Raw genomic sequence first — 26694 nt, forward strand, 5'->3', positions numbered from 1 at the left:
CCGTGGTGGCCCAGCCCTGTGACACTCTGTCCCTCCAGCCTCTTCTGTCCCCACTGCCACCATGCCCTGTTCCCTGCACGCCACCTCCCTTTGCTGGCCTCCTGTCAGTCCTCTATTCCCCGGGCTCTCTTCCTCCCGGGACTTTGCACTGCCCGTTCCCTGCAGTGGGATTCTGATCCCATCTCCAGGCATCGGCTCACACATTGTTTCCCGAGGATGTTTTCCTGCCCTCCTGAGCGTCCCCTCCAAGGCACGTTGCTCACCGTGTCGCGGTCGTGATGTTTGTTAACCTTCCTGTGGGTGACTATCCAGTTAATCCATAAGCTCCTCAAGGGCAGGGTCTGCACCTGTTCGGCCCTTGTACGGAGGTCTCAGCACACCTTTGATAAATGGAGGGATCCAAGGCTCGCTGGACACACACGGCCAACCCCAGCACAGTCTGCTGCTTTCCTTAGAGCTGTCCTCACCCCAACCCCTTTCAGAGTTTTGGCCTGTGTTTGACCCATCCAGGGACACAGGCTTAGCAGGAGCGCCACCTGTTTGGAGTGCCAGGGCTGGCCCATAGGTGACCCACGTGTGTGGGGAGGGTGTGCTCCGGGCACCCAGCCGCTGAGTCAGGGTCACCGGCCCAGCTGCTCAGGCTGACTTGTTCTGATGACCAGGCTGCGTGTCTTCACGTGCCATCGTCCTGGCAGGTGTTGTGGTCGTTGGCCAGTGCGCACACCCACCCTCACTGCTGTGCCCCCCACGGGGTTGGCCTGGCCGGGGACCCCACTCACGCCTCTGGCTTCTGCGTCGCTGCGTCCATCCTCTGCCAGCCAGCAGCTGGTTTCTGCTGCGTTTTCCTTCATAGGGGCCTGTGCCTTTCAGCACCTGGCGATCTGGCAGTCCTTATTCCGCAGGCTGAAGGGCTGAGTGTTTTTATCTTGCGATATGTTTTCAGAACTCTGCTTTCTCCTCGTGTGGGATTTCCCGTGGAAATCTTCTTTCTTGGTTCTACGGCCAAGGAAACCATCTGTCCTCACAAACACTAGGAATCTTATGCCAGGCGGTGGTTCAGATGCTGCCGGGTCTGTTACGGGAGTCGCTAGGTTCCCAGGGACCAGACCGGCAGTGGCTTCGTGGTGTTTTTACCAGTGTTGATGGAGTAAGTGCTGGGGGGTTCTGTCCACGCATCAGCCACGGCTCCTTTTCTCAATCTATTTCAGCAAAGCACCTGACATAACACGTGTGAGGGCAGCAAGCACACTGCCTGGCTCACTGTGCTACCCCTCGAGGATTTTTCGACAGAAGGAAGGAAATAGCTAGAAGGCAGCACTTCCGCATGTGGGTTCCTTAGAACACAAGTGCTCTGAGATGCTCGGGGCAAAAACCAAACCACAACAGGGTTGGAGGTGAAGGGAGGGGGTGCTTACAGAACCAAGTAAGTTTGGGGAAATGTCTTTCTACTGTCTGGTCCTCATGGAGAGCCATACATTATATTCGACTATTGAAGGCTCTAAAGAGAGCTGGCTGACTTTGTTTTACTCCAGGAGCCACAGAACCCTTTTGTTCATGTTGACTTTCCGGGTACTTGTGAAATGTTGCTAGAATGCAGGTGATCACAGGAGGTTCAAAGGGATGTACTGAATCCACCGAGGGAGGGTGTGAAGACAGGATGTAGTGTCTTGTCCTGATCTGGAAGGACGAGCAGATCCGCACTGATGGAAGGGGGAGGAAGGCTTCCAGGCTGGGAGGCAGGTGTGAGCAGAGGCAGGGGGCAGACATGCCCAAGGTGTGGGTGGGGTAGAGACCTCAGGTTTGGGGGAATAGGATTTATAAAGGTCATGATGAAGGCAGGCTGGTGTCAGCTCCCGCAGCCAGCCGAGTTCATGGCGTCCGAAGCTGCCTACGGAGGCTCTGGTAAAAATGATGAATGAATTACTGAGGCCCTTCAAACGTATCTGGAGTTTTTCTTACGACCCATTGTTTCCCAGCCTGGGGTTTGAGTCAGCATCACGTGTATGGTTTCTTGAGACACACGCATGCGTGGGCTGGGCGCACCCCTAGAAATTCTGATTCCATGAGTCTGGGGGAGGGTGCCTGAACGTCTTTATTAGAATCATGGGCGATTCTAAGTGAGCTCCCAGTTGTGAACAAATGCCACAGGTGGTGGGGTCCTTCGGTGAGTTTCCGTTAGGGGCTAACACATCAGAGCTGATCTTCCAGCAGTTGCGTCTAACATAAAAGGAGGAGGAGACCCACTCACAAAACCAGCTGGGGACACTCTGGGAGGTGACCCTCTGGGAGACTTACCAGTGACATCAGCATATTGAAGCTGCTGTAAACCCAAAGCTTCAGGGACGAGCAGTAGGAAGCCTGGGCTTAGAGACGGGCGTTCATGTCCACTTGGTGCTTTTTTGTTTTGTTTTGCTTTAATTAGTTTCAGGTGTACAAAACCATGTACTAGTTAGACACGTACACCCCCCTTCCCCAATCTCCAACCCCTCTGACGTCGTACGTAACTGTTACAGTTCCGCTGACTCTATTCCCTGTGCTGTGCTCCACATCCCGTGACTGTAGATACATGAGATTATAGCTGACTCTCAGTGTTGTCCAGCTCCAGCTTCAGGTGTACAGCGCAGTGGTCAGGCACCTACACCGTCCCCGAAGTGCTCTCTCCATCAGACACCCAAGTGTCATAAAGACTTTGGAGGGTATCCGATCGACGTGGTGTTTTCCTTCACCGTTTCTTTTCTGAACATCGCCCCATCCTCTTTCCAGACCTTCCGGGAGTGACTTCTGTCGTGAGCGTTCTCGTCAAGGCTAAATGCTGTCAGCCCTGCCGTCATGCTGCCGGAGAAGGTTCTTAGGGTTCTCAGGAGAAGGTTCAAAGTGGCCGTGGGCTTACAGAAGCCTTTGATTTCCTTAGTCATGTTCTGTCTGCTGCCTCTGACGTAGAAAGGTTTCGGTCTGAATGAACGCTCGCCGCTTCCCAGGCTCCTTTCTCCGTCTCCGCAATCCTGTGTGTCTGACTTCACACTCCTGAGGGAGGGAAGTGACTGGGGTGACACCAATTTAGAGCTGCACCCTACCTCTGGGGACACTGGGTCCTTGCTGTAAACTGGCTGACGGGCCCCCGTACTATGACTTTTATCCGGGGACTTCTTGGTGGGGTTACACAGGGCAGGCAGGTGGTTTCAAAAGAATTGATAGAATTGATCGGCTCTGGGTTTCCTGGCTGCTCCACACCCACCTGAAACTTGGGCTTCAGTCTAAACACTCGTTTCCTGTGCTGGTAGCGCCTTGTTGATTCACTCAGAACACAACCATCTCTATATAGCAAGTCCCCGAATGCCATCATTTCATTACGACGACGGTGAGATGCCATGGGAACTTAACCCTTGTGTATATCAGTCCACCTGTGGGAAAATTGGGTTTGTACGTGTTGTTTCGCTCAAGTTGCAGGATTTACCAAAGTCGTTAAGTGAGGACTTACTGTACACGGGGTATGTTCCCTCCCGCCTGTTACCTCCCTGTGAACGGGCCAACAGAAGCCTGTTCATCCAAAGCTGACAGTGACAGGGAACCAGGAAGCTCCCCTGGGCCCTCCTCAGCCTGGGCGGGGGGCGGGGACAGGCTCATCTGCAGCAGCAAGGTCACAGGGGGCCCCAGGAGCCCGGGGCTGCCAGCCTGGGCCCAGCACATAGTAGGCACTTGCTTCCGGAAGACTCCCAAGGACCAGCCTCCCCTCCCCCAGACTTCCCCTCACTCCTGCCCACGGGAATGGTTTAGGCTCCTCTGGAATCAGTGATGGAAATGCGCCTATTGGCTAATAATTCCCACTTCCATGGCCCGTGGAACATCACCAATGGCGTGTCACACGCTGCTGTCTGTTCTCACAGATAGTGTTTCCTGAGAGACTCTGCCAGTGACCTTGATGTCTTCGCTGTTCCTTCCTGCGTTTGGGATTCTCTGATCGGCCCTGCACTTGTAAAGATCTGCTCTCACAGGCACTGTGCCACGTGTGGGGGTGGGGCCCCTCCATCCTGCTCTCAGGTGTCTCATCAAGTGGGGAGCCAGGAGGACCCAGGCGAGGGTGTCTGGTGGGCATGTGGGAGCCAACTGGGGGGCTGCTGAACACTCCTGCTGAACACTTTAACTCACTCTGCTTGGCTTCGCTCTTCTGCCTCCATTGTGGTTTTCCATAGCCTCATGATTTCTTCCTTTCTCTCGCATTTGTTTTTGGTCATGACCTGAAGGCTGAACCCAGCTCCTTCCACCTCTCTCTTCTCTTCTGCTCCCGAGTCTCATGTGTTGGAAGTGCTTTATGGTGACTCACTTTTCGGAAAAATTACATTTTTCTGTTGATTTGAGATTCAAGCCGCCCACCCGGAAGCTTGAAGATTTAGTGGCGGGCTCTGGAGTGCAGGCAGACCTGAGTTCAAAGCCGCCTTTCAGTCTTGCATTCTGCCTCTCAAGAAAACCTTGGTTTCCTTAGGTCTAAAATGGGAATGATCAGACCGCCCCCAGTTGTAATAGTTGTCAGTTAAACGAAAACTCTTAACACAGTCGGTGCCCATCGAACACTGTTTGCCCAGCAAACACTAGCTGTCCTGTGCCCTTCTTGGGAGCATTAACCATGGTATATTGACAGCAGTATTATTAAAGAAAATGAAGTCAAGGTCAGTTTCAGTAGACGGACTAAAGCCTTGAGTCGAGTGGAGTGTGCCAGCCCCACGATAGGCACTGCCAATGACGCCTCCAATTCCCAGGAAGGACAAGGACGCGTGTCCCCTGACCTGCTGTATGACCTCTGCAGGAAGGACATCTCCTTGGGAAGCAACGGCCCTAGGCAATCCGTTCCCGCCACAGTCTCTTCCCTCCTCTGCATCCTGCCCACGTCTGCTCCCACTTCCGCGTTCCCACAGCAAGCCTGGCGTCCTCACCGCCCCAGGGCTCCCTCCCTACCACAGCCAAGGATTACTACTGTCCGCTCTTATTCTTATCGAGCTCTTACCTGTGTGCCACAGGCACTCGGCCACGTGGGTCTCTACACAGGTCCCATGTCCCCTTCCGTGCACACTGCTCCGGTCACACGCCTGCTCAGGCCTGAAGCCAGAATTCAAATCCCAGGGACCTGGCTCCTTAGACCAAGTTCTGAGCCATTATTTTATAGAGCCTCACTCTGTGAAACGTCTTGTGTATACAGCGCTCCTCCCCTTTAGATTCTGCACTCCTTGAATGTCTCTTTCTCCTTCTCGTCCTTTCTTCCTCTGGAAAACATGGACTAAGGCCCTGAGTCCTGCCAGATCTGGTCATTTTCCACAGCTCCAGTGGGGATTTTTATTCTGTTATTCCTAAGAATTGAGCTGCACCTTTGATTACCAGCAGTGGCCTGTGCATTTGGTCTTCAAACCAAGAACAGCCCCTCTCAGAGCCCAGACCAGAGCAGGACACTGGTTACAAGCATGAGGTGTGGCCCCAGGGGCCAGAGCGTGGGTTTCTGCCATGCTCCCCTAAGCCTGGAACCACTCTGTGCCTCAGTTTCCTCATCTGGAGGATTTTAATCATCCCAAGATCTCAGGTTTGCTGTGGGGATTCCAGGCGTTGTAAGCAGTTAGAATGGTACTTGGCTGTGCTGTCAATGTCCGTCCTCTGGCCTATCCCAAACCTGCCATTCTCCCTCCTGGAGGACGCGTTCCGACAAGCTCAGTCCCCCAGAGTGTCTTCCAAAGACAAGTGGTAGAAAAAAACTTGTTTTCCCTAGAGACCTGTCCCCTGCCGCTGTTCCCAATTTTGTACCTTTCTGCTGGTGACAGCACCGTGCTCCCAAGGAGAGAGAGGTGAAAAGGTTCCCCAGCTGGTGAGCCTGCATGATGCCAGCCAGCCTGCCTCCCACCCCAGCGCCCAGCTCCTGAGGTGAAATCAGCAGGGGAGACCATAGTGTTCAGTGACCCGCTGTGGTTCACCATTCCCTGTGTGTCTGGGCCGTGGACTTAACAATTCATTTGAATGAAAAAGCTTAAAACTCCAAGCTAGCCCTCGAGCTAATTAACAGCCCTTTTCAAATTGGGGCTTTAGAGGGCTGGACGAACCTTTGAAAAGGAATCTTCTTCTGAGAGTGCTGCAAGTCACTGCAATAAAACCCAGAACCTGGGAGGGAAATCGCTGAACACAAGAGGGAAGCTGTCATTTCTGGAGGCAGATCGGCATGGTAGAGGCAAAAAAGAATATTCTTCATGCAAATAAGGTCCACTGAGGCTTCCCTGAGCCTTCAGTCAAATGATCCTCAAAGTTAATGATTTTCACATCTAATTCAAGGTGAAATTAGTCATTAGATATTAAGACAAAAGAAGGCGGGTGCCTATCTCGACAAGGAGTCCTTCCCACTGAAGTGGAATTCTCTCTGGAATAATGAAAATGCTTGCTGAAGTATGAAAACATCACATTAACGGGAGTTGCCTTTGTTGAGAAGTGCCCTCACCCACGTCCGGGAAAACCATCATGGCCGTGATCTAGGACGACAAGGAGATGCAAAGGCCCACACGGACGATGTGACCCAACTCATCCCCGCGTTGGCGTCATTTCGGAGCCAGAGACTAAGTGCCGAGTCAGAGGAAACCGCTCAGCAAGTGTGGCTGTGGCGCATTTGTCTTCTCTGAAGTCTGCACTCCCATGAAGCCAACAGTGGAGAGGCGGCAGAGAATCGTTTTCCTGGAAGGTCCCCAACCTGCCTATTGATTTGTTGGCAGTCTTTCCAGAGTTTAAATAACTTAATTCACGAAGAGCACAGTGATTGAACAAAAGTGTTATTCCCTGCCAGAACATAAACAGCCATTTTCAAGGAGGTGCTGTGGTCACCGGATGTGACCCCTACCTTTCCCTCTACAGTGTGCAGCTTAGCGTTTCGTGACATCCTCAAGCAGTCCCTTCTCACCGGTCCATCACGCCATCGCACTGTGTCATCCACTCTCCAGCAAATCAGCCTTTGCTCATTAGCGGTGATTTAAGAGGAGGGTGTCTTCACATCCAGGGGACTTTTGTGCGTGAAGACAGATCCTTACCTCGTTACCTTCTGTGGGTGCCCAGATCATTCATCTGCTGTATTTTTTACACAATCCACATTTTTAAACATTACGCGATCGGTGTTCCTCTAAATATTTATACACCACTTAAAAAAGGAATGTGTACTCAAAAAAAAATAAACAAACAAAAGTCCCAACATTTAAACATAGATTTTTAAGTGTAAACACCTGTAGACATTTATTTGAAATGACATTTCTGAAAACAGTCAGCTTATCATAAATGTTTGAAACCCTGAAAAAAATAAACACATAAAGGCCAGTACACTTGCAGGGTATAAATGTCTGAAAACCATGGATTTAAAGTTGTTTCCTGACCACCTTTATTCTTATTCATACCTTTTTTAAAGCGTGTTTCATTTAATTTCTGTTTGTTTGTCGGTGGCATGCATTTACCTACCCGAGAGTTGCCTTCTTAAGATTTTAGTAATTTTCAAGAAACCACCGCAGAACCGCTGGGGCCTCCAGCTCAGGTCTTTGTCTCCCTGGTTCTTAGTTGGGACGTAGGGTTGAGTTGCTTAACCAACTGTGACTACCCACTTCCGTCATCTGGCTCATAACTGCGCTTCTTTCATTATGTCAGAGGGCCCTACGTCCCTATCTTTCATATAGATTTTTCCTGTTTGAAACTTGGCATCTTTCCCCAAAATGATAAATTTTAAGTTTTGTGTATCTGCCAGTCCCTGAGCCATTGTTCTGTCATTCTGATTTATTGAGCTTATCTGTGAACATTATTAAAAACCTAGGTGTCCTCTATTATGATTGTATTCTAATTAGTTGGGCCATTGAGAGGTTTCATCTCCTAGGAGATGAGATTGAGCCTGTGTAATTAGCTCTCTTCTTTAGGACAACTGGCTAATTCATCACCTTGGAATACAGGGCTAGGCTCCCTGCCACCTGTTTCTCTGTGACCATGGCACCACTGGGATTTTCCTAGACTTGGTATAGTACTGGCTTCATCGGGGACTAAGTTTTATCTTTTCCTTTTATGCAGGTGACAACCAGATGCGAAATAGTCCACGTTATTAGGACTATAGCACGATAGAGTTACCCTGAATTTAGTCGCAGGCCTGCTGCTTTCACGAATGTTTACCATCTGCCTTTACCCCCATTATTTACATAAGACTTCTCTATAAACAGCTTTAAATCTACTTATTGTAACCTAGCATCATCGTAAGCTATGGTAGCCATAAAACCTCACGCCTGATGTCTCAGCTGTATTTCAGTGAACTTTTCTGTAAGCTCCCATTGAAAAGTGGCATGAGTATTGAAATGATGGGCTTCTCCCGGTATCCCCAGGGCCCCCTTCATACTTTCAGCACATGAGTAATTGTTACATTTCCTTTTTGAGAAAAACCCCAAGCTCTTTTTTTTGAATGGAAATAAGTTGTGATTGCTTATAAAATATTTCAATTTTTGCAGGCAACTGTAAGACAAGGCATAGTCTACTCTCTTCTATTTCAGTACTTGTCAGTTTCATTAGCAAAAATCAGCACATATGTTGAAGCCTGTGCTTTTCACAGTTATGGACCTTACAGGTTATAGCAGGTTTTGGCCTGAACGACTGGGTGACAGCTAATGCTGTTGGGGCGTTGGGGGCAGAAGGCCTGGGAGAGCAGTGGGTGTGACCATGGCCCTCTGCTTCTCTCTCCCTGCAGTGATCCCCAAGGTCACCAAGCACCTGCTCTCAAACCCTGTGTTCACCTGCATCATCCTGGCCGCCTGCATGGAAATCGCAGTGGTGGCTGGCTTTGCTGCCTTCTTGGGGAAGTACCTGGAGCAGCAGTTTAACCTCACCACCTCCTCTGCCAACCAGCTGCTCGGTGAGTCTGTGCCTCGGTCCCCCGGGAGGGTGGAGGGAGGCTCTTCCTGCTTGTGAGAATTACTGTCAGAACTTACCGGGACCCACACTCGGCTGCTCCTCCAGCAGCACCACCCCTGGGGTCCATGGGCAGAAGAGTTTCCGAGTATACGCTCCAGGTAGGATGAGCCCGCCTGAGCAGTTGCCAAAAGTGCATGATAATAAAGAACTACACTATAAAATGTAGACAGGAAGCATTGTGACAGGGCAGGAAGTCGATAGATGGGTGTGAACTGGAGGATTTGGAAGAAGATAGGGTGAAGAAAGAGGGAAATCAAATGGATCTTGAAAGGGTAGCAGGCCTTGATCAGGTATGAATATTCCTGCAGCACGAAACCCATGCAGCAGGCAAGGAACTTGCAGACTGTCTGCCCCCTTTCCGTCCCCAAGCCCATGGCAGACAGAATGAATGAATCGTGACACTCCTCCTCCCTCCCCAAGCTCAAGCGTGGTCTTGCCGTCCTTCTCAATCATAGACGACAGGCACCTGTTCCCCATTATTTGGAGCTGGCATGCTAAAGAAAACCGATTTGCCCTCAGGAGAAGCAGTCTGACTTACCAGGTCTGACAGTTAAGTTCATGAACTTGTTGCAACAATGTTGCTAACCTTTTTTTGATATCAGAGGGATTATTCATTATAAATTTGTACCAACTGGACAAACAGTTAACCAAGTTTACTATTTGGAAGTGCTGAAAAGGCTGCGTGAAAAAAATTAGACGACCTGAACTTTTCGCCAACAATTCATGGCTCTTGCATCACGACAATGCACCAGCTCACTCTGCACTGTCTGTGAGGGAGTTTTTAGCCAGTAAACAAATCACTGTATTGGAACACCCTTCCAACTCACCTGAACTGGCCCCCCAATGACTTCTTTCTTTACCCGAAGATAAAGGAAATGTTGAAAGGAAGACATTTTGATGACATTCAAGACATCAAGGGTAATATGACAGCTCTGATGGCCAGTCCAGAGAGAATTGCAAAATTGCTTTGAAGGGTGGACTAGGCACTGGCATCAATACATAGCTTCCCAAGGGGAGTACAGTGGTACCTTGGTTTTCAAAAATAATCCGTTCCAGAAGACCGTTCGAATTCTGGAATGTTCAAAAACCGAGGCACAGTTTCCCCATGAAAAGTAATGCAAAATGGATTAATCCATTCCAGACCTTTAAAATCAACCCCTAAAACTGCAAATTTAGCATGAATTTTACTATCTCATGATACCATAGATCCATAAAATTGACAGCGCTCGTAAACCGAAAGGTCCGTCAATGGAGACGTTCGAAAACCGAGGTACCCATGTACTTCAAAGGTGACCGTAGTGACATTCAGCAATGAGGGATGGAGCACTTTTTCTAGGATGAGTTCGCGAACTTAAGTGTCTGACCTCGTATATGGGTGACAAATGTGGTCTCACAGCTCGTGATGGACAGGAAAGAGTCAAGAATAACTCCCGGGTTTCTGGCTGAACACGTGGAAACAGCAGAGAAGAACCAGATCTGTGGGGAAGATGACGAGCGCAGATTCGAGTAGCTCATCATCCTGACTGTGGTGGTCCTGGCTGTGGTGAAGGGCTTGAGGAGATCCCGCTCAGTAAGGCAGGCTCAGCCACTTCAGTGTGTGGATGGTCACTGAAGCTTGGGGATGCAGTTTACTTAGGGAAACTGTGTAGAACATGAAAAGAAGGGGTGACACACCAACGGTGCGGAAATGGAGGAGGCCGTAGAGAAGTTCAGGCAGCCGCAGCCTGTGTCAGGGCTGTGTCTGTGAAGTGGTAGCAGGGGCCCCATATCGCGGTGTAGAGAGCAGCCCTGCAGAGGGAAGGAATAGACAGTGACCGCAGGACACTTTCCCGAAGTGTAGCTGCGGAGGAAGGAGGAAGGCATGGCCCGTAGTGTGGTGGGAGTCACGGGAGAGGAGTGGACAGGTGGAATTACTAGGAAATTCCTAGAAAAATGACACAGGAAAGACTTGGGCAGCTTTCCAAGCAGAGGGAAAAGAGCCCGCAGAAGGTGGTTGGCAGAAAAGAGAGGGAATGTGGGTAGACAGCCCCCAACAGAAGAGCTCATCAGTTCTGAAAACGCAGAGAGAGACAGGAGGGTGGCCACTGGAATGTTGACACGTCCAGCCAGGAATTTGAGAGCGCTCCAGCCCCATGGAATTCCCCAGCAGGCAGGAGTCAGATGTCTGCTGAGAAGCCTGGCCATCGTGATGGCTTCTGATCACCTCCTTTAACACCTCCTGTGACGTCACAAAATGGCCAATAAACAAATGAAAAGCTGCTGACCCATCAGGCGTCATCAGGAAAATGTGTGTTCCAACCACAATGAGACACTACTCCACATCCATCAGACAGATAGTACCAAGTGTTGGTGAGGATGTGGAGCCTCTGGAATGTTCCCCCACGGCTGGTGGGAATGCAAGGTGGTGCAGGCATTTTAGAAAAGTCGTTGGCGGTGCCTGTTCAAGCTAAGTTTATGCTTATCCTTGGAACCAGTCATTCCACTTCTGGGCATGTACCCAACAGAAATGAGTGTTTAGGTCCACTCATTGATATATGCATGTGTAACAGTATTCAGGGCAGCCCCAAACTGGAAACAACCCCAATGTCTCAACAGTAGAATGTTTATACAGTGGCCTGTCACACAGCTTGAGAAAACGAGAACTTTGATCCATGCCTCGGTGTGGTTGAATCTGAGAAGAGCTGAAAAGCATCAGACACAAAAGGGGACATATTTATGTGCGTTAAAAAGAGGAGAAGTTACTGAAAGTGATAGAGGCCAGAGTGATGGTTCCCTTTGGAGGAAACTTAAGTGGTGGGGGGTGGGCACCAGGGAGGCCCCTGGGCGACTAGACATGTTTTAAGGTTGATCTGAGCTGTGCTTACAGGGGTGTGTATGCAGATGCAAAAAATCAAGGGCTAGTCCCTTAAGCTTTGGCATTTCACAGGACATAGTGTATCCCCGTTAAAAATAAATAAATAAACAGATAGATGGATCCATCCATCCATCAATCAATCAGTCAGTCCCTACCACAGTCATGTGGCCAGGCCATAGAACTTCTCCCTGGGACCTGCTAGGGTAGCATAAGGCTTATTTTTTTATTTTTATTTTTTTTACTAGTAAGTCTTTACCTTCCTCTATTCTATATAAGTGTTACTTCTAAGAGCTACTAGCAAAAGGCAGCCAGCCCTGTCATATCTGTCTGACAGAGGTAGGGTAAATGTTTCTCTGTATAATTAAAGTTACAACTTCTTCGTGGTACCCAGTGTCATTCAGATCTCACCCTCCAGCACCCAAAGAGCTTATCGCTTGCCTCCTGGTTACGTTGCTTGCATTTGCACAGTTGCTTCCACATTGGGGCTGTCTTCTGTTTAAGAACGGATTCTTCAGTTTTCTGTGGACACACAAATCAGTAGTCTTCAGGGCAGAAGGTCTGAAAAAGTCCCACCTTCTTGCACCTTTTGCTTTCCAAGTGATTTCTGTTAGAGCCCTTGGCAGGGGAAGCCCTCCTCCCGCCACTGTGCAGAGGCATGTTGGGGACCCATCCCTCTCACAGCCGAGGCAGCTTCCCTAGCCGGTCCCTGTGTCCTGCCCGGGGCAACTCTCCATTCAGCACGGATTCTGGAGGTTGTAGGAGGGCCTGGCAGGGGTCTTCTGGGGACAAAGAGGCACTGAGAGTGGAAGGCAAGGCTTGAGCAATCAGCACAAGGCCCTGGGGCATCCGGGACGCCGTCAGCAAAGGGGGCAGAGGCCAGAGAAGAGCCAGGCAGACGATTAAGGAGCTGATGGCCTTAAGATAAAGGCCTCGATGTGCATAGGTTACGTAATGAGGATGGAGTTTCAGGGAAGTCCTCAGAGGATGTTAAGGCCACACGCACATCAGGGAGGGAGGGGGAGGTGCATGATGGTGTGGAGAAAGGGTGCTGAAAGCCTGCTATTGCCATAGTTACCATCATCGCAAGGTGACACTCGCGCAGTGCGTGTTAGGAAATGAAACAACACACAGGCCGGCTGTTGCCCTGGCCATGTCATCACCAGCAGTCATTCCTGGAGAGCCAGTCTGCTGTCCATTTCATTCCTCCCCAGAATAATCCTTGCGGCTCTGTCTAGGCACGAGGAACCGTGCTGGACTAAACAGGATGGAAAGGGTTCTCATCCTCAGGGAAGCTGCAGCGTAGTAGGGAGAGAAGGAACAAGGAACAAGAAAACCAAAACTAAACAAGGCAGCTTGATAGTAAGGAGAGCCACGGAAATAATCAATCAGTGCAGGAAACAATAGGGAATGCCAGGGTGGGACGCAGGGACCACCCTAGCTGGGGTGGTCTGGGAAGACCTCTGAAGCCGAGAGGGCCCAGCCAAGTAAAGACATAGGGCAAGAATGTTCTAGAAGAGGGACCAGTAAATGCAAAGCCTGGCTGCCTGAATGGGTTTGGCCTGTTCCCAGGAAAGTAGAGGTGGGCATGGTTTGGGGGGGGCAGGTAGCATGTGGTCACCACAGAGGGGCTATGTCACCAGGGATGTTTCTATACCAAGGGCCGGGGGGACCACGCAGAGATATTCCAAGAGTATCGGGTGAGCGGTAGTACGGGTTGTTTTGGTTTGGTTTTAATGTGACCTGTGCTGTTTTCTGGCACCGCTCAGCCTCCCTGGTTATATTACCTTACAATTAAAATTATTTTGCATTCCCTTAGTACGTACCAGCTGCTGGACGTAGCTGACTGACCTGGAGGTTGACTGGCAAGGAGGGGGCAGCCTGGGCTGCAAAATTGGCCGTGCACAATCGCCCCGGTGGATAAATGGCACACGGGAATTTAAAGCCGAGTTTTAGATGAAGTGAGTCAGAACAGAGCAGAACCAAACAGGAGACTGCTCCTCCTAAAATCCCACGAGTCTCTGAGAATCGGAAATAACACGTTTATGATCCTGCCGCCTTGCAGATAGCTCTGTTTATAAGAGAGAGAAATAATTACTCATCGAGAGCCACAGAATGTATTGATTTGATTGATGCGACTTCCTGAGAGGTCACATGGTTAAAACACTATCTCCATGGGCTGGCGAGCCGGGGACCTTTGGTGAAACAGCCTCCAGACGCTTCCTGAAAGCCCTCCTTGCCTAATTAGAAGAGAGGAAGGAAAATCCCCAAATGACCTTGAGTCCCCTCCCACTTCACCCCAAAAACTTCGCAGAGGCCAGCACTGCTCTTGGTACTTACTCTCCTGTAACATGTGTGCGTGTTCCCTGACTTGTCTCTTGGTTGTCCCCACAACAGCTGTGTTTCCTCGGTTTGGATGTGTCTGTCTCCCCCAGTTTTCTCGGAGCTCCTTGAGGGCACTGGGGAGGAAGTGGCCCCACGGTGGTGGCAGGTGGGTCGGGGATTCTGGCTGCATCCACTGGCCCTGCTTTCCCTGCTCACGCCTCCTGCCCCTCTGCTTTTCTCCAGGGATGACTGCAATTCCCTGCGCCTGTCTGGGAATCTTCCTGGGCGGCCTCCTGGTGAAGAAGCTCAGCCTGTCTGCCCTTGGCGCCATCCGGATGGCCATGCTTGTCAACCTGGTGTCCACAGCTTGCTACGTCTCCTTCCTCTTTCTGGGCTGTGACACGGGCCCCGTGGCTGGGGTTACTGTTCCCTACGGCAACGCGTAAGTACCACAAATGTCTGTTCCCCCACTGCCTGCCCGGATTCTCTCCCCCTGGGTAGGTGAATGGAGCCAGCTTTGTCCCTAGTGACCATGAGCCAAGGTCATTGACATCTTAAGATGCCGCTGCATCTTACTCCCAGGGTCCGAGAATCAATGTGACCTAGCTGAGCTGACAGGGCAGTCCGTTCCCCTCCACGGTCCCTTCCCAGGGTGGCCAGGACTGCGCTGGGGGACACCATCAGACATCAGTCCCCAGCGGGCTCAAATTACTACTTTTGGCATTTGACTGTTGGAATGATGTGAAGACAGAAAATAAAAATAAATTTTATTATAAAATTCAGCTTCAAATCTCAAAGACAGAATAGACTTCAACAGTTCCTGAGATTATCCGAAGCTGTCATTAGACTCACTGAGTAATTACAGGGTCAGGAATTGTTCAGTGGGGGGGATGTGGAATACAAAGGACAGCAGGGAGAGAAGAAGGGAAGGAAGTTAGTTCTTATGGAACGACTTTCCTTATTTCCTAGTGATTATCCCAAGACTTCGGACTAGAGTCCGGTCAGAATTGCTTTTAGAGGGACGCTGGAGAGTCCTTTCATATCCAGCGTCGGCAGCTACCCCCTTTTCTCCATGGGGGTCTGAGGCTGCCTTGGGAATCCAGCCCGTAGCATCGAGACTTCAGCACGGCTGGCTTGCAGGATACCAGTGCCGCTCCACACCAGCCTCCTCCTCCAGGCAGGCCACCAGGCCTGCTCCTGCAGCTAAACCAGATGATACAGTAGAGCCAGGCTTATCTGCCAGCCACAGAGGTGAGCAGGCCCAGTGGAAGAACCACCCAGGCAGAGGCAGCTGTCTGTATACCTGTGTACAGTTCGTGCACATATGTGCATAAGGCACCATAGCCCCTCTGGTCACTCCACCACCAGCACAGGGGCCTCTCCCCGTGCCCACCCCACCCCAGGCAAGAAGGAGAGGATATGGTGCCTGCCGGTTTACACACGCCATAAATAACAGTATTTGGAGATCAACACCTGCAGCCCTTACTGTGCCAACCCCCAAATGGTAAACTCACAGCGGGTTAAGCACAGGGCCTTCTAACGAAGTTATTCTTCAATAGAAAAGGAAAGACGTGCTCAGGACCTATAGTGCCAATCCCTCCATTTCTGACTTGTGAACATTTGGGCTGGTGACTTAAGCTGTCTGTGCCTCAGTTTCCTTCCCTAAAAATCCCACGGGGTTGTACTGAGAATAAATGAGGGAATACATGAATAGTGAATGACACATACGTTATCATGTGTCACCATCAGTAATATGGAGTGCTCTTAGCTCTAGGAGGCTTAGCTGAAAGGAACAGGGCTAAAGAAGAGACACTTCGTCTCTTCCAGCGCTAAAAACACCCCTCCACCCTTTCCTCTGTGAAGTTGGCTGGCTCTAGGCAACTCTGCCTTTAATGGTGCAAAAGAAATATTTAAATATCTTAGTTTGATTTTTCTCAGGAAATCGAATCAATCAAACAGACAATTATTGCAGCCAGTCTAGTTGTAGTAGTTTAAGCATCATGAGGCTTACCATCTGCTGGGGAGGAATAAAACAGAGACGAGGGCCGACCCAAGGAGAGGACGGTGGAGTTGTGGGTCCATTGGAGGCTGCAGCAATCAGGAGAGGCATCATGGAGAAGGTGGCCCTGTTGCCAGCCCAGAGGGCACATTGGTGCAGATAATGCAGAGGCTTCTCTTGGGGCAGATGTTCCCACCCAGCCAGCCGCCCAGCCGCCCAGCCTGGCACTGTGATGCAGGGAGCAACCAGCAGAGGGCAGAGGATTCACTGGAGAGATCCTGTCAGAAGTTGCCCTTTCTCTGACGGGTTCCGTGTTTCCTTTCTTTTCCAGCTCAGCGCCTGGTTCGGCCCTGGACCCCACCTCACCCTGCAATAAAAACTGTGAATGCCAAACCGATTCCTTCACGCCCGTGTGTGGAGCAGATGGCATCACCTACCTGTCTGCCTGTTTTGCTGGCTGCAAGAGCACGGTATGGTGATTTTCTGGTAGGATGGGATGGGCAGGCGGCTCGGGCAGCTGAAGGAGCTTAAGGCCCAAGGTCAAGGATAGGCGGGAACAACCACACAGATTTCATACTTTGTGTTCCTGCACTGTGATTGTATCAGCCTCTGCCTTGCTCAGCAGGGTGACACTGCAGGGCCATGCAGCCCTTCTTGCTGAATCAAATAGGTTTGCAAAAAGCGTCATTGAACAACTAAGTGTAAAAATTCAAAGGAAGCTGTATGTGTGTAGCCTGAGAAAAAGATTGTGGTTTGAGGCACTCACTAAGGATGTCAGTGGAACAGGATGACTCCGCAGGTGATGAGCTCCCCATCAACAGAAGTATGTAAGGAAAAGCTAGAAAACCGTTTATCAGGGAAGACCTCTTCCAAACCTGAGACTATCTGACAGTAATTCAGCCTCTTCCCTACTCAGTTCCCTTTGACTTTTTCTTCTCAAGTAGACATCCCCCCACCCTTTTCCATCCTCCCACCTCTTTTCCTTCTCAGCATGAATTGTACAGCTGGCTGTCAGCCTACAGCTTTCCATATTCTCTGTGTGAAAACCTGATGCTAAGGGTCCAGTCCCCAGTTGTTGCTGACCCCACCTGCCAGGTGTCTCTCGCACCTGCCCTGTCAGGACTTCCTCCTCTCTCGACTGGACTCGTGTACTGCTAGTTACCTAATTGGTATCTGGGCTCAAGATGACCCCCTTCTGGCTTCTCTTCTACACTGCAGCCAGAATGATTTCTGTAAATGAAAAGTGAAAATGACCCTTTCTGGTGCTAATTTCTCAACTAGAAGATAAGATCGAGGCACTGGACTGGGTTTGCACTGTCTTCAGCATGTGTCTGTCCTCGGCTGTTCCCTTCCACTGTACCTCCTTTCAGTTGGTGGCGTTCAGCTTTCCCCACACAACATGTGTCTTTTCATACTTCTCCTTCCAGCTGGACAACTCCTACTGACCCGTCAACACCCTCCTCACATGTCCCCTCCTCGGTGAAACCATCCCTCCCCTCCTTTACCATCGGGGTGCTTTCCTCTGCAGCTTTGGTACCGGTCCCTCCTGGAGGCACCTGTCGCATTTTGGTGCAGTGAGCTACTAGAAGTATTTGTCCTCTGCTCTGATCTGTGACTTTCCTGAGCAAGGACTGGCATCCATAAACGGAAGTGCTCTGTCAATGTGCAGGAAAGCAAGATTTAAAAAAAGAAAAAAAAGGCTGAGTGGCTGCTTTCAAGGAACTTCAAGATGAACTCATTTGTTTCCTCTCCTTCCCACATTCTGTATCTTTGGGAGCAGCCATTTTTCTGAAAGAAGAAACATTGATCATTTATTTTCATTTCCAAAGATTTATGTTTTTCCTTGTTTGAACATTTAGATTCCTTGCCAGTTATTAACATTTTTCTATAGAGAAGATAAATCAGTGTGGGAGGGGGGGATTTTTTTAATTAGATGATAAAGCAATTTCTTTATGTGAATGGAAATGCATTTTTAAAAAAGGGATGGGACCTGGAGAATGATTAAAATAAAAATACAAGCTATTCTTTTTCATGATAACAAGCTCATTATAATACTTTAATATTCAAAAAGTTATAATTCAGTTTTGGTTATTATCCTGTTATAAGAATTAAATTGAGTCTAGGCTAGTATCCTAAGAACTAAGGAGTCTATTCCAGAGCATTCTCTGACCCAGAAATTGTCTTAGAAACTACATCTCCCCTGATCTTCCATGTACAAGAATCTTACTGAATAAGAGTCTAACCCGGCCCGTGCTTGCTTCCAGCTTGGAACAGCAAGCTTCGCCACTTCCTCTGGACGTAGTGTTTATGCCCCGGACACCTGCCTTTTCCTCCCAGTCCTGGAGGCCTTGTGTTGTCTGTTGGGTTGCAGGCCAAGCAAGGTTATTTCCCTGCCATTACAAGGCAGAGGCTGAGAAAGCTCCAGGCCCTACGGCTGGGGTGAGGCTTATGTTCCTCCCCCATAGAGGCAGACCTCTAGATGCGCTGGCTTCCAACAGGTGGCATGTGGGGACACTGAACTCCCCGTATCCTGGAAAGGGAACCTGTGACAGTTTAGCCTTAAAAACCACCACCCCCGTAAAACATGGAACAGCAGCAAGCTTCCCCAAGAGCCTGTGCGGGCCAATGAATGGGGCCTCCCCTTGTCACTCAGGGCCCATGGCAGCAGCTTGGCCCAGGGTCAGAGGAATCTCAGACCGGTGTCTTCCTGTCTCTGTGACTTCCCCTGTAGGGTCCCCACCTGTTTTCGTCCTAAAGGGGACATTCGTTACAGTCTAGTCCTGCTGCCTCTCCAGCCTTAAGCTCCCCACTCCCCCACTTCTTGCAGACCACTTGCTATGTTGAACTTCTTGGGGTTCCCCCAACACACCCAGCTCTCTCTGACCTCCTGGCTTTTGCGCATGCTGTTCCTTGTATCAGGGATGGTCTTCCCCTGAGCCCTTCACGTGCCTATGACACCTCCTTATCCACAGCTGTGAAGCCTCCCCCTCCCACTTCCTCCAGGACTGCAGGAGCACCCCTCCATGGAGTCCCCAGCACCTGCTGTCTCCCAGGGAGACTCCAGCCCCGTGCCCCCACCCGTGTCCCTGTGGAATGGCTGCCTAGCCTGCTCCTCCCCTGCTAGGCTCCAGCATTCAGGGCTGGGGTTCTGTTGTAAGCTCGCATTTCCGGTTCCAGCCGTGACTCTGGACAAAGGTCCCAAGCGTCCTGAACCCCACCCCGAAGGCTGGAGGGAGCCCCCTGGAGCCAGAGGTGATGCCATCACTCTCTTGAATAGCAACTGACAGGCGGGCAGGTTGGCTGGTGCTGATTTTCATGCTAAAGCCCCAATCCTTGCTCATCTCTCACGTCTTTATAGCTTCCATCAAGACTTGTGAAAATTGCCCTTAACTCCATTAGATGTGAATAAATCAGCCATCAAAGCATTCTGATTATGAGGAAATCTGATTAGTGTTAGTGGTTTTCTGATATTAGACTTACTTTCTTGTTCTGGTTTGGGTTTTGGTTTTTAATTTCTTATATCTCCTTAAGTGCCAGCAATGGAAGTTTCCAGGACTGCATTTAATATGCGATTTCTAATTCTTCTCATTGCTTATGACCAGGAGGGTTGACAAAAAAGACTGCGAGTTAATTCTGTAAGCTTCTTTTGGCATGAAGATGGTGTCCAAATTGTGAGTGTACTTTTTCCGCTTAGAAGTAATTATTCCAACAGAAAGCTGCTATTGACTAAAAAAACAAAAGAAAACCAAAAAAGCTTACAGCAACCACCAGTAGAACGTTGAAAGTCACTGTAAGTCCAGCACATAAGTTTGTAGGTTCTAATTAAGCCCTAGTAGGTTGCGTGGTGGGGAGGGAATGGCCCCATTGTGGACACACATAGGGAGCTTCTCACTGTGTCCTGGCTGCAAATTAGAATCTCTTGGGAGCTTTGAAAATACAAGGCTTGAGCCCATCCTTAGAAACCCTGATTTCTTTGTTCTGGCGAGAGACCCAGGTATTTTTTAAAGCCCACACCACCCCCCCCAGGTGTTTTCAATTTGTAACCGAGGTTGAGAGCCACTGGTCCAGTACTGAGAGTCCCCACGTCAGTAGTACTGAGTACTGAGTAGCAGACTCGGTGAAATCCTGACGTTCTGTCGTGCCTCAGTATTCTGGGCGGCGTCGTTCTTTGTGATGGGACCGTCCCGTGGACGGGAGGATGTTTAGCTGTACCTCTGGGCTCTACCTACCAGATGCCAATAGCACACCCTCCCCCCCTTTATGAAACCACCGATGTCTCCAGAAAATTCCCTAGGTAGAATCGTCCCCAGTTGAGAAACAGTGCTCTAGGAGAAGGGATGAGTTCTTGAAATGTTATCTTGGTGGAAACCGGTCAGCGTGTGAGCTGACACTGAGCACTCACCTTGGATCTCATTTCTTGGTCACCATTATTGTGTTCACCCACGGTACATGCCAAGCTAGAGACTGGAGGGCCCTGTCGCATGTGCCACAGAAGCCAGACAGCGACGGCTCACATGCCATGTCTGCCCTGCAGGTGTGGGGTTGGCTGTGGCCTAAACCAGGTTTAGCAGCCTGGGCATTTCGTTCGCCCTAGAAATTGGTGTATTTGTACGATTAATACCAATCTGGATTTCTGGCCTGTCCATAGAAGTTGGGTGATAACTAACATGGCACCTGCACCCACTCACAGCAGCCGTGGGCTGGAGCTGAGCAGTGGCTGACTCTTTAGACAGGACCTGTGATCCTCAGACACAGTGCCACCACGGGCCACCCCTGCACCCAGAACATTTTTCTTACCTGTTTCCCGTCTGACTCCCAAAGGCGGGGAGTCCCTCTCCTGGAGCCTGGTCCCATTTCCCAGAATGTATGTAACAGTCTGTCCTCATTCTGGTGATGGCTTGTCACAGGGGACTGAATATTCTGAAATCGGTCCCTCCTGGGGCATGACCACTGACAACACCTGAGTGAGGCATTGGAAATATAGAGACAACTAAGTAAGGAGCCTTGTTTACTATAAAATCAAATCTAATGTATGCATAGAATTATGTACAAGGGAATACCCGAGAGCACTGGCTAGCCTGGCCTTACAGTGTACAATATCGTATTAAGTGACATTAGCATATTATAAAACTATATAATAGGTGTGGATCCCTTTTAGTCAAGAAAAAGAAAAATCTAAATACATGTATGTCTTTTCACGGAAAAAGATTGGAAGGATATATAGCCAACTGTCCTAGGTTACCTGTGGCCGAGAACTGGAAAGTTCATTTTTACATACTTCTTTCGAATTTTCTGTGTATTTCTAGATTGTCTAGAAGGAACATGCATCTTTTATCCAATAAGCAAAAACTTTAAAAAAAAAAAAAAGAACCTTAAAAGTTAGGTGGTTACCTTCTAAGAGAAGGAAGCAGGTCTGTAGAGAAATCGGTGGACATGCGATGTGGACGCCTGATGGGGTAGAACTGGTGGGGCTGGAGGAGCCGCAGTAGCTTGGTTGGGCCTTTGTCGGGAAGGCTGAGTGGGTGGGTGTTTACCTCGTGGGGAGTGGGGAAGCTCGGGGGTGCAGGCTTGCACCTTGTGGTGTGGGCACCGATTTGCTGTGAAGAGAGAGGAAGTTAGGGGGCGAGACGCAGGGTCCTGCTCTTTATCCTGAGCTGCACGCATCCTTCCCCCCCTGTGCTCTGCCCACCACTTCCTACCTGAGCTGGCGGAGCCAAGAGCGAGCCTGCGGCTCCCAAAGAACAGCGCCTTCCTCTGCTGCTGCAGGAGAGAAGGCAGGCTCTGTGCGGCCGTGCTCCAGCGGCTGCATTACAGGTGATGGGGGTGACAGGTGGCCCGAGTCTTGCTTTCATCTTAGAGTTCTCCTTCAGCCAGTGCCCCTGTGAGGGAACAAGACAGTGTATTTCTTCTCCCAGCCCCTTGGCCTTGAGACATGTCTCAGTGATGGGATCTGAGGTCTTTGCCTGGAAATACTGCCTTGGGTTGGGCCCATAAGGTGAAGCAATTCTAAGCTCCAAAAAGACAGTAGTAGGTGACAGGAGAATGTCTGAGGGACTTCACCCAATCACGAGAGAATCCCTAAGTGTCTAGGACACATAGGAGTACGTTGTCATTCAAAGGAAAACGTCCCAGTCTATTGTGGTGGCATCAGCCGCCTTTGGCATCTCGTTATTAGAATGTCAGCACAGAGGAGGAAAGATGGCACCAGTGAAAGTAGATGGAGCACTGCGTGTGTCCACACGCCACCTCCTCAGCTGCAGGACTAGGGCCCGACAATGAATACAAATTGTCCTTTCTTCCTGGTAACTGAATGCTTTACAGAAAAAAAACAAAACCCATATTCTGGAATGTCGGGAGTGATTCTCTCTCTAGCTCTCAGATTTTCACATCAGGCTCTTAATACAGAGAGCATGATTCACCCCCATAGCTGTCCCCTGAGAAAAGTAATCTTTCAACCTAGAAATTAGTTTATTTGTACGATTAATAGGAATCGATCCATCCGTATTGAATTAAGGGCGGGCCAGGGGAACACAAACAAAAACAATTTCATTTGCCAGTATTCTTGAACACTGCTGATGAGCGTTTCGTGCTCGTAATACGAACTGTCAAAATAGCACGCTCGTGACTTCTTTCAGCAGTAGAAAACGAATCCAAAAGTCCAGAGAGTCATTTTTCTATTTTTATGGTCTCCAATTTTATTGTAATTCTTTATCCCCATCATTGGATGTGAATAGAAACATTCCTCAATTTAAATTAATGACTGAATGTGGAGCCGGCACAGGTTTTTCACCCACTGTACTATTCTTTCATTGATTTCTTTATTTTTTTATGTTCTAGCGTTTTTAATTTTTTTTCTTGAGATGATACATTTGTATGGTTCAAAAATCAAAAAGTATAAAAAAAGAGAGAGGGGCACTCTCCTTTCCACCTCTGTCTCCTATTCACCCACTTTTCAACCCACCAGTCTGCCCAGTCGGCGATTACTAGTGTTAGTTTCCTGTACTTATCCTTCTGGATCGTAGTGCACATAGAAGGTCTTAATCTGTACCTTGTTTTCTGTGGCGTTTTGTTGTTAATGATTTATCTTGGAGTTCTTTCCGTATGGGTACGTAAACAGCATTCTCAGACCTTTTTCACAGCTAATAGGTAAACTTGCCCCATGTGAATCTGTTGGAATCTATTTAACCAGTCCCTGCTGACAGGCATTCAGACGGCTACAGAACTCGCCCTTGCAGCTCTGACTCATAATTGAACTTAAGTGGTTTTGTACCCAGGCAAGTCTGTGTATAGGGTAAGTGCTTCTAAGACTTACCAGCTGGTCGCACTTTGTCCTCTCGGTCACCATGGGTCCCAGAGCTCGTCAGGCCTGTTCCTCTGTAAGCACAGTGGTCGTCTGATTAGCAACACAATATATCAGGGTACACGCTTTGCCAGTAAAGCTAGATCCTGCCAACCCTGCGGCAGAGATTCCAACTCTCCTGGAGGCAGTGGGGATTGCATTTCCCCCGCTCACCCCCTCACCCCCGAGAATAGCCAACTGGGAAGACATTGCTTTGAAACGGGGAAGGGAACCCGGGCGTTTCCGGGTCAGGGTTTATAAACTTACCTGGAGCCTGGCGCACGTTCTTCACGTTGAGGCATATTGGGGGCGGTCGAGGGAAGCACAGGGGCATGGTTCAGGCCATGGTAGTTGTCAGGTGGGGTCCCAGCTCCCGCTCCCCACACCAGAACACAGGACATGGTGAGGCCAAAAAGGAACACCCATGGAGCCATAGGGAGGGGGAGTCATACCCTCGCTGGGGCTGGTTGAGACACAAAAGCAAACATCCACCAGTACCCCAACAGGGGGTCGTCCTGTACCCCAGTCTTGCTGGCGGCCTGGGGAGACACAGGAGTAGGACCCACACTATCCGCAACCCGCCATCCACGCCTGCTAACCGCACTTACCAGCCACAATTCGCCGTCTGCTTCTCTGCCAGCCAACCCCTCGCTACGTGCACCCGCGCTTGTTAGCGCAGCCGCGGCGTTTATATCAGTGGCCAATGGCTAACTAGTCACAGCTGATGGTCAACCAGTCACAGCTGACGGCCATCTACTCCCCGAGCCAGCACCTTTCTATGTGAGGCCGAGAGCCTGGAAACTGCTCTCTGGGCCTCTGTCCCCACAATAGTGTAAGGCGCTTTCCGAGGTCCACCTGCCTTCGGGACTGGTCAGACGGGACTACTGTATACAGACTGGGTGAGAATTAGGATCCCAAGCTCTCACCTCCTTAAGGAAAGTGGATGGTTCCCTTACACCCAGGTTTTCTCTGTTTTCAGACTTCCCACTGCTCAGAGCTCTGGCAGGTGTCGGGCCTCCCATTTAGATGCCCAGTTAGTAGCTGCAGGCTGGTCCTCTGCTTGTTTTTTCCTTTGGGGCAGTACCACGCCACCCCATTGGAGGGAGCTGTCTCTTCCAGTTAGGAGCCTGGAGAAAGAGGAAACTATGTTCCTCATCTGTGGTTCTCCCCAGCGTACTCGGACACCTTCCCTACAAACCCCCTGATGCACCAGAGTCCCCTCAGCTCCTTGAGCACAACGCCCAGGACCCTCTGTGCTCTGCTGTATCACCTACGCCCAAAGAAAGGGCATCTCACACCCTTCACAGGGCGTAGCTCTTTCTCTGAGGTGGGGTGTGGCGTGTCCTCCTGGAGGGAAGTGCTGGGCTCAGAGGAGGCTGGCCCAGCTGGGCAGATACCAGCAGCGGGTTCTGAAGGAGAGCCAGGAGTCTCTGGGCATCAGGGCAGAGCCTCAGCACCTTTCGGGGGGTGACATAACCCCCGCTGGATGCTGTGATGGGTCCCTTTACACAGGAAAGGAAGGAGGGTCAGGGGAGAGGGGCTGGAGGAGACCTGGGAAGGGGGATGCACCTGGTGGTATGCCTCCGAGCTGAGCAGCCCTAGAAAGAAAAGCAGTGAGTCATTTATGATTGTTTTCGTTTCCTAGTCATTAAAGACCCCCTGCACAATTATTATCAAGCCTTAATTGGCTTGGCGCTTGCTCCGCACTGCCTCTCCCGGCCCCTGCTGCTGCCTGTGCCATCAGAGATTCCTGGAGCGTGAGGGAGAACCCTGCTTGGGAGCAGGGCGGGTGGGCCAGAGTCCATGGGAAGATCAAATGGAGTACAGTGCTGTTCTTCCCCCTCTGATCGTTATTAATAAATGTATCTTGTTGGACTTTGGCCTGCACCCCACGACCACTCAACGCTCGTGGCGTCTCTTAGCCCTCCTGGCTTTCTCAGCCCATTGGCTCCCCTTCTTGGGGCCCCACAATTGCAGCAACTTCATACATGACAGTGCAGAGCCTCTGTCCCAAGGGCCACACTGGGCACTGAACCAGGAACAATATGCAGGTGACCTGATTTACTTCTTTTAATACACTTCAGCGTAATTATAACTGCATAAAAGACAGGACAAATTGGCAAGTAATTACAATGTTAATTCAGCAATGTTTTATCATATTGTGGAAGCACATTCCTCCCTAATTGGTGTGTGTGGGGGGGGACACATTGTCTACGGTGCAGCTTACTGAGGAATCGTTGAGCAGGGAATTGAAAGAAGCCAGGGAACCAGCTCGCCTCCCCATAAATATTCCTTTATTTGCATGAGTTTTGCAGCCTCTTTAAAAAGCTAACCTGTTTCCTCAGGTCTAATTAATGGGCTGCTGCAGGATGCATAATGAGCCTGTGACAGCACTAGCTGATGGATGCTTTTGGATTTAGAAACTGGAGATGCCCCCAGTTAAAAGGGCTGAATGCTTCCTTTCAGAATCTCACCGGCTGTGCGTGCCTCACGACTGTCCCGCCTGAGAACGCGACTGTGGTTCCCGGAAAATGCCCCAGCCCCGGGTGCCAAGAGGCCTTCCTCACCTTCCTGTGCGTGATGTGTGTCTGCAGCATGATCGGCGCAATGGCGCAGACGCCCTCGGTCATCATCCTTATCAGGTACGCTTACCAGGTCCCCAGGGACCCGAGGGCCAGCCTGCCCACGCCCCCTTCCCACCTGGTGCGCGTGGCTTGCGTAGGCAGATCTCCTGGAGATCAGAACTTCCGGTACCATAGGAGCCTTACGAGCTTCCCGAGCTGCTAGAAATCAGTGGGGACAGGAATAGGGACCTCACACCGAGATTAGAGCACAGGGCCCAAGGGAGAAAACTGGACGTTCCTGTCCTCCCAGCAGTGGACTCCACGGGTGATTTGGAAAGGGACTGTGGCCCTGCATTGATTTTTGCAGAGAGCACATGGTTGGAGTTAAATGAAGATGGCATTGGACCAGCCACCGTCTGGCCACAGATTGGGCCTGTTTCTCGGGCTCGGTTTCTCCTCGCTGTTCCTGCCACATTTCCAGGAAGGGAATTTATACGAAGTGCTTACGTTATCTAGAAGGTCGTTGGCAAAACCTTGATAATGTTCAGGAACCATTCAGGGTACAAGAGCAAATTGCCATTGTACCCTTACTAACTTTGAAAAATATATTTTAAAAATTCACACCCAGTGCTCGCAGGGCGGTAGCAAAACTGGTAAAAATCACATATTG

At 50.1% G+C, this 26694-nt stretch overlaps 1 protein-coding gene across 1 annotated transcript in view; it reads left to right on the plus strand.

Annotated features, from left to right (window-relative positions):
* SLCO3A1 (solute carrier organic anion transporter family member 3A1) overlaps positions 1 to 26694 on the plus strand; it is a gene marked incomplete in the record, with an annotated part of 298673 nt that overhangs the window by 199450 nt on the left and 72529 nt on the right. The window contains 4 exon segments of the mRNA XM_033100074.1: positions 8723 to 8887; positions 14366 to 14564; positions 16453 to 16591; positions 25927 to 26102. Of these exon segments, the coding sequence (XP_032955965.1) occupies positions 8723 to 8887; positions 14366 to 14564; positions 16453 to 16591; positions 25927 to 26102 (679 nt within the window).

The sequence above is a fragment of the Rhinolophus ferrumequinum genome, chromosome 28, assembly GCF_004115265.2.
Source record: "Rhinolophus ferrumequinum isolate MPI-CBG mRhiFer1 chromosome 28, mRhiFer1_v1.p, whole genome shotgun sequence".
Lineage (NCBI taxonomy): Eukaryota > Metazoa > Chordata > Mammalia > Chiroptera > Rhinolophidae > Rhinolophus > Rhinolophus ferrumequinum.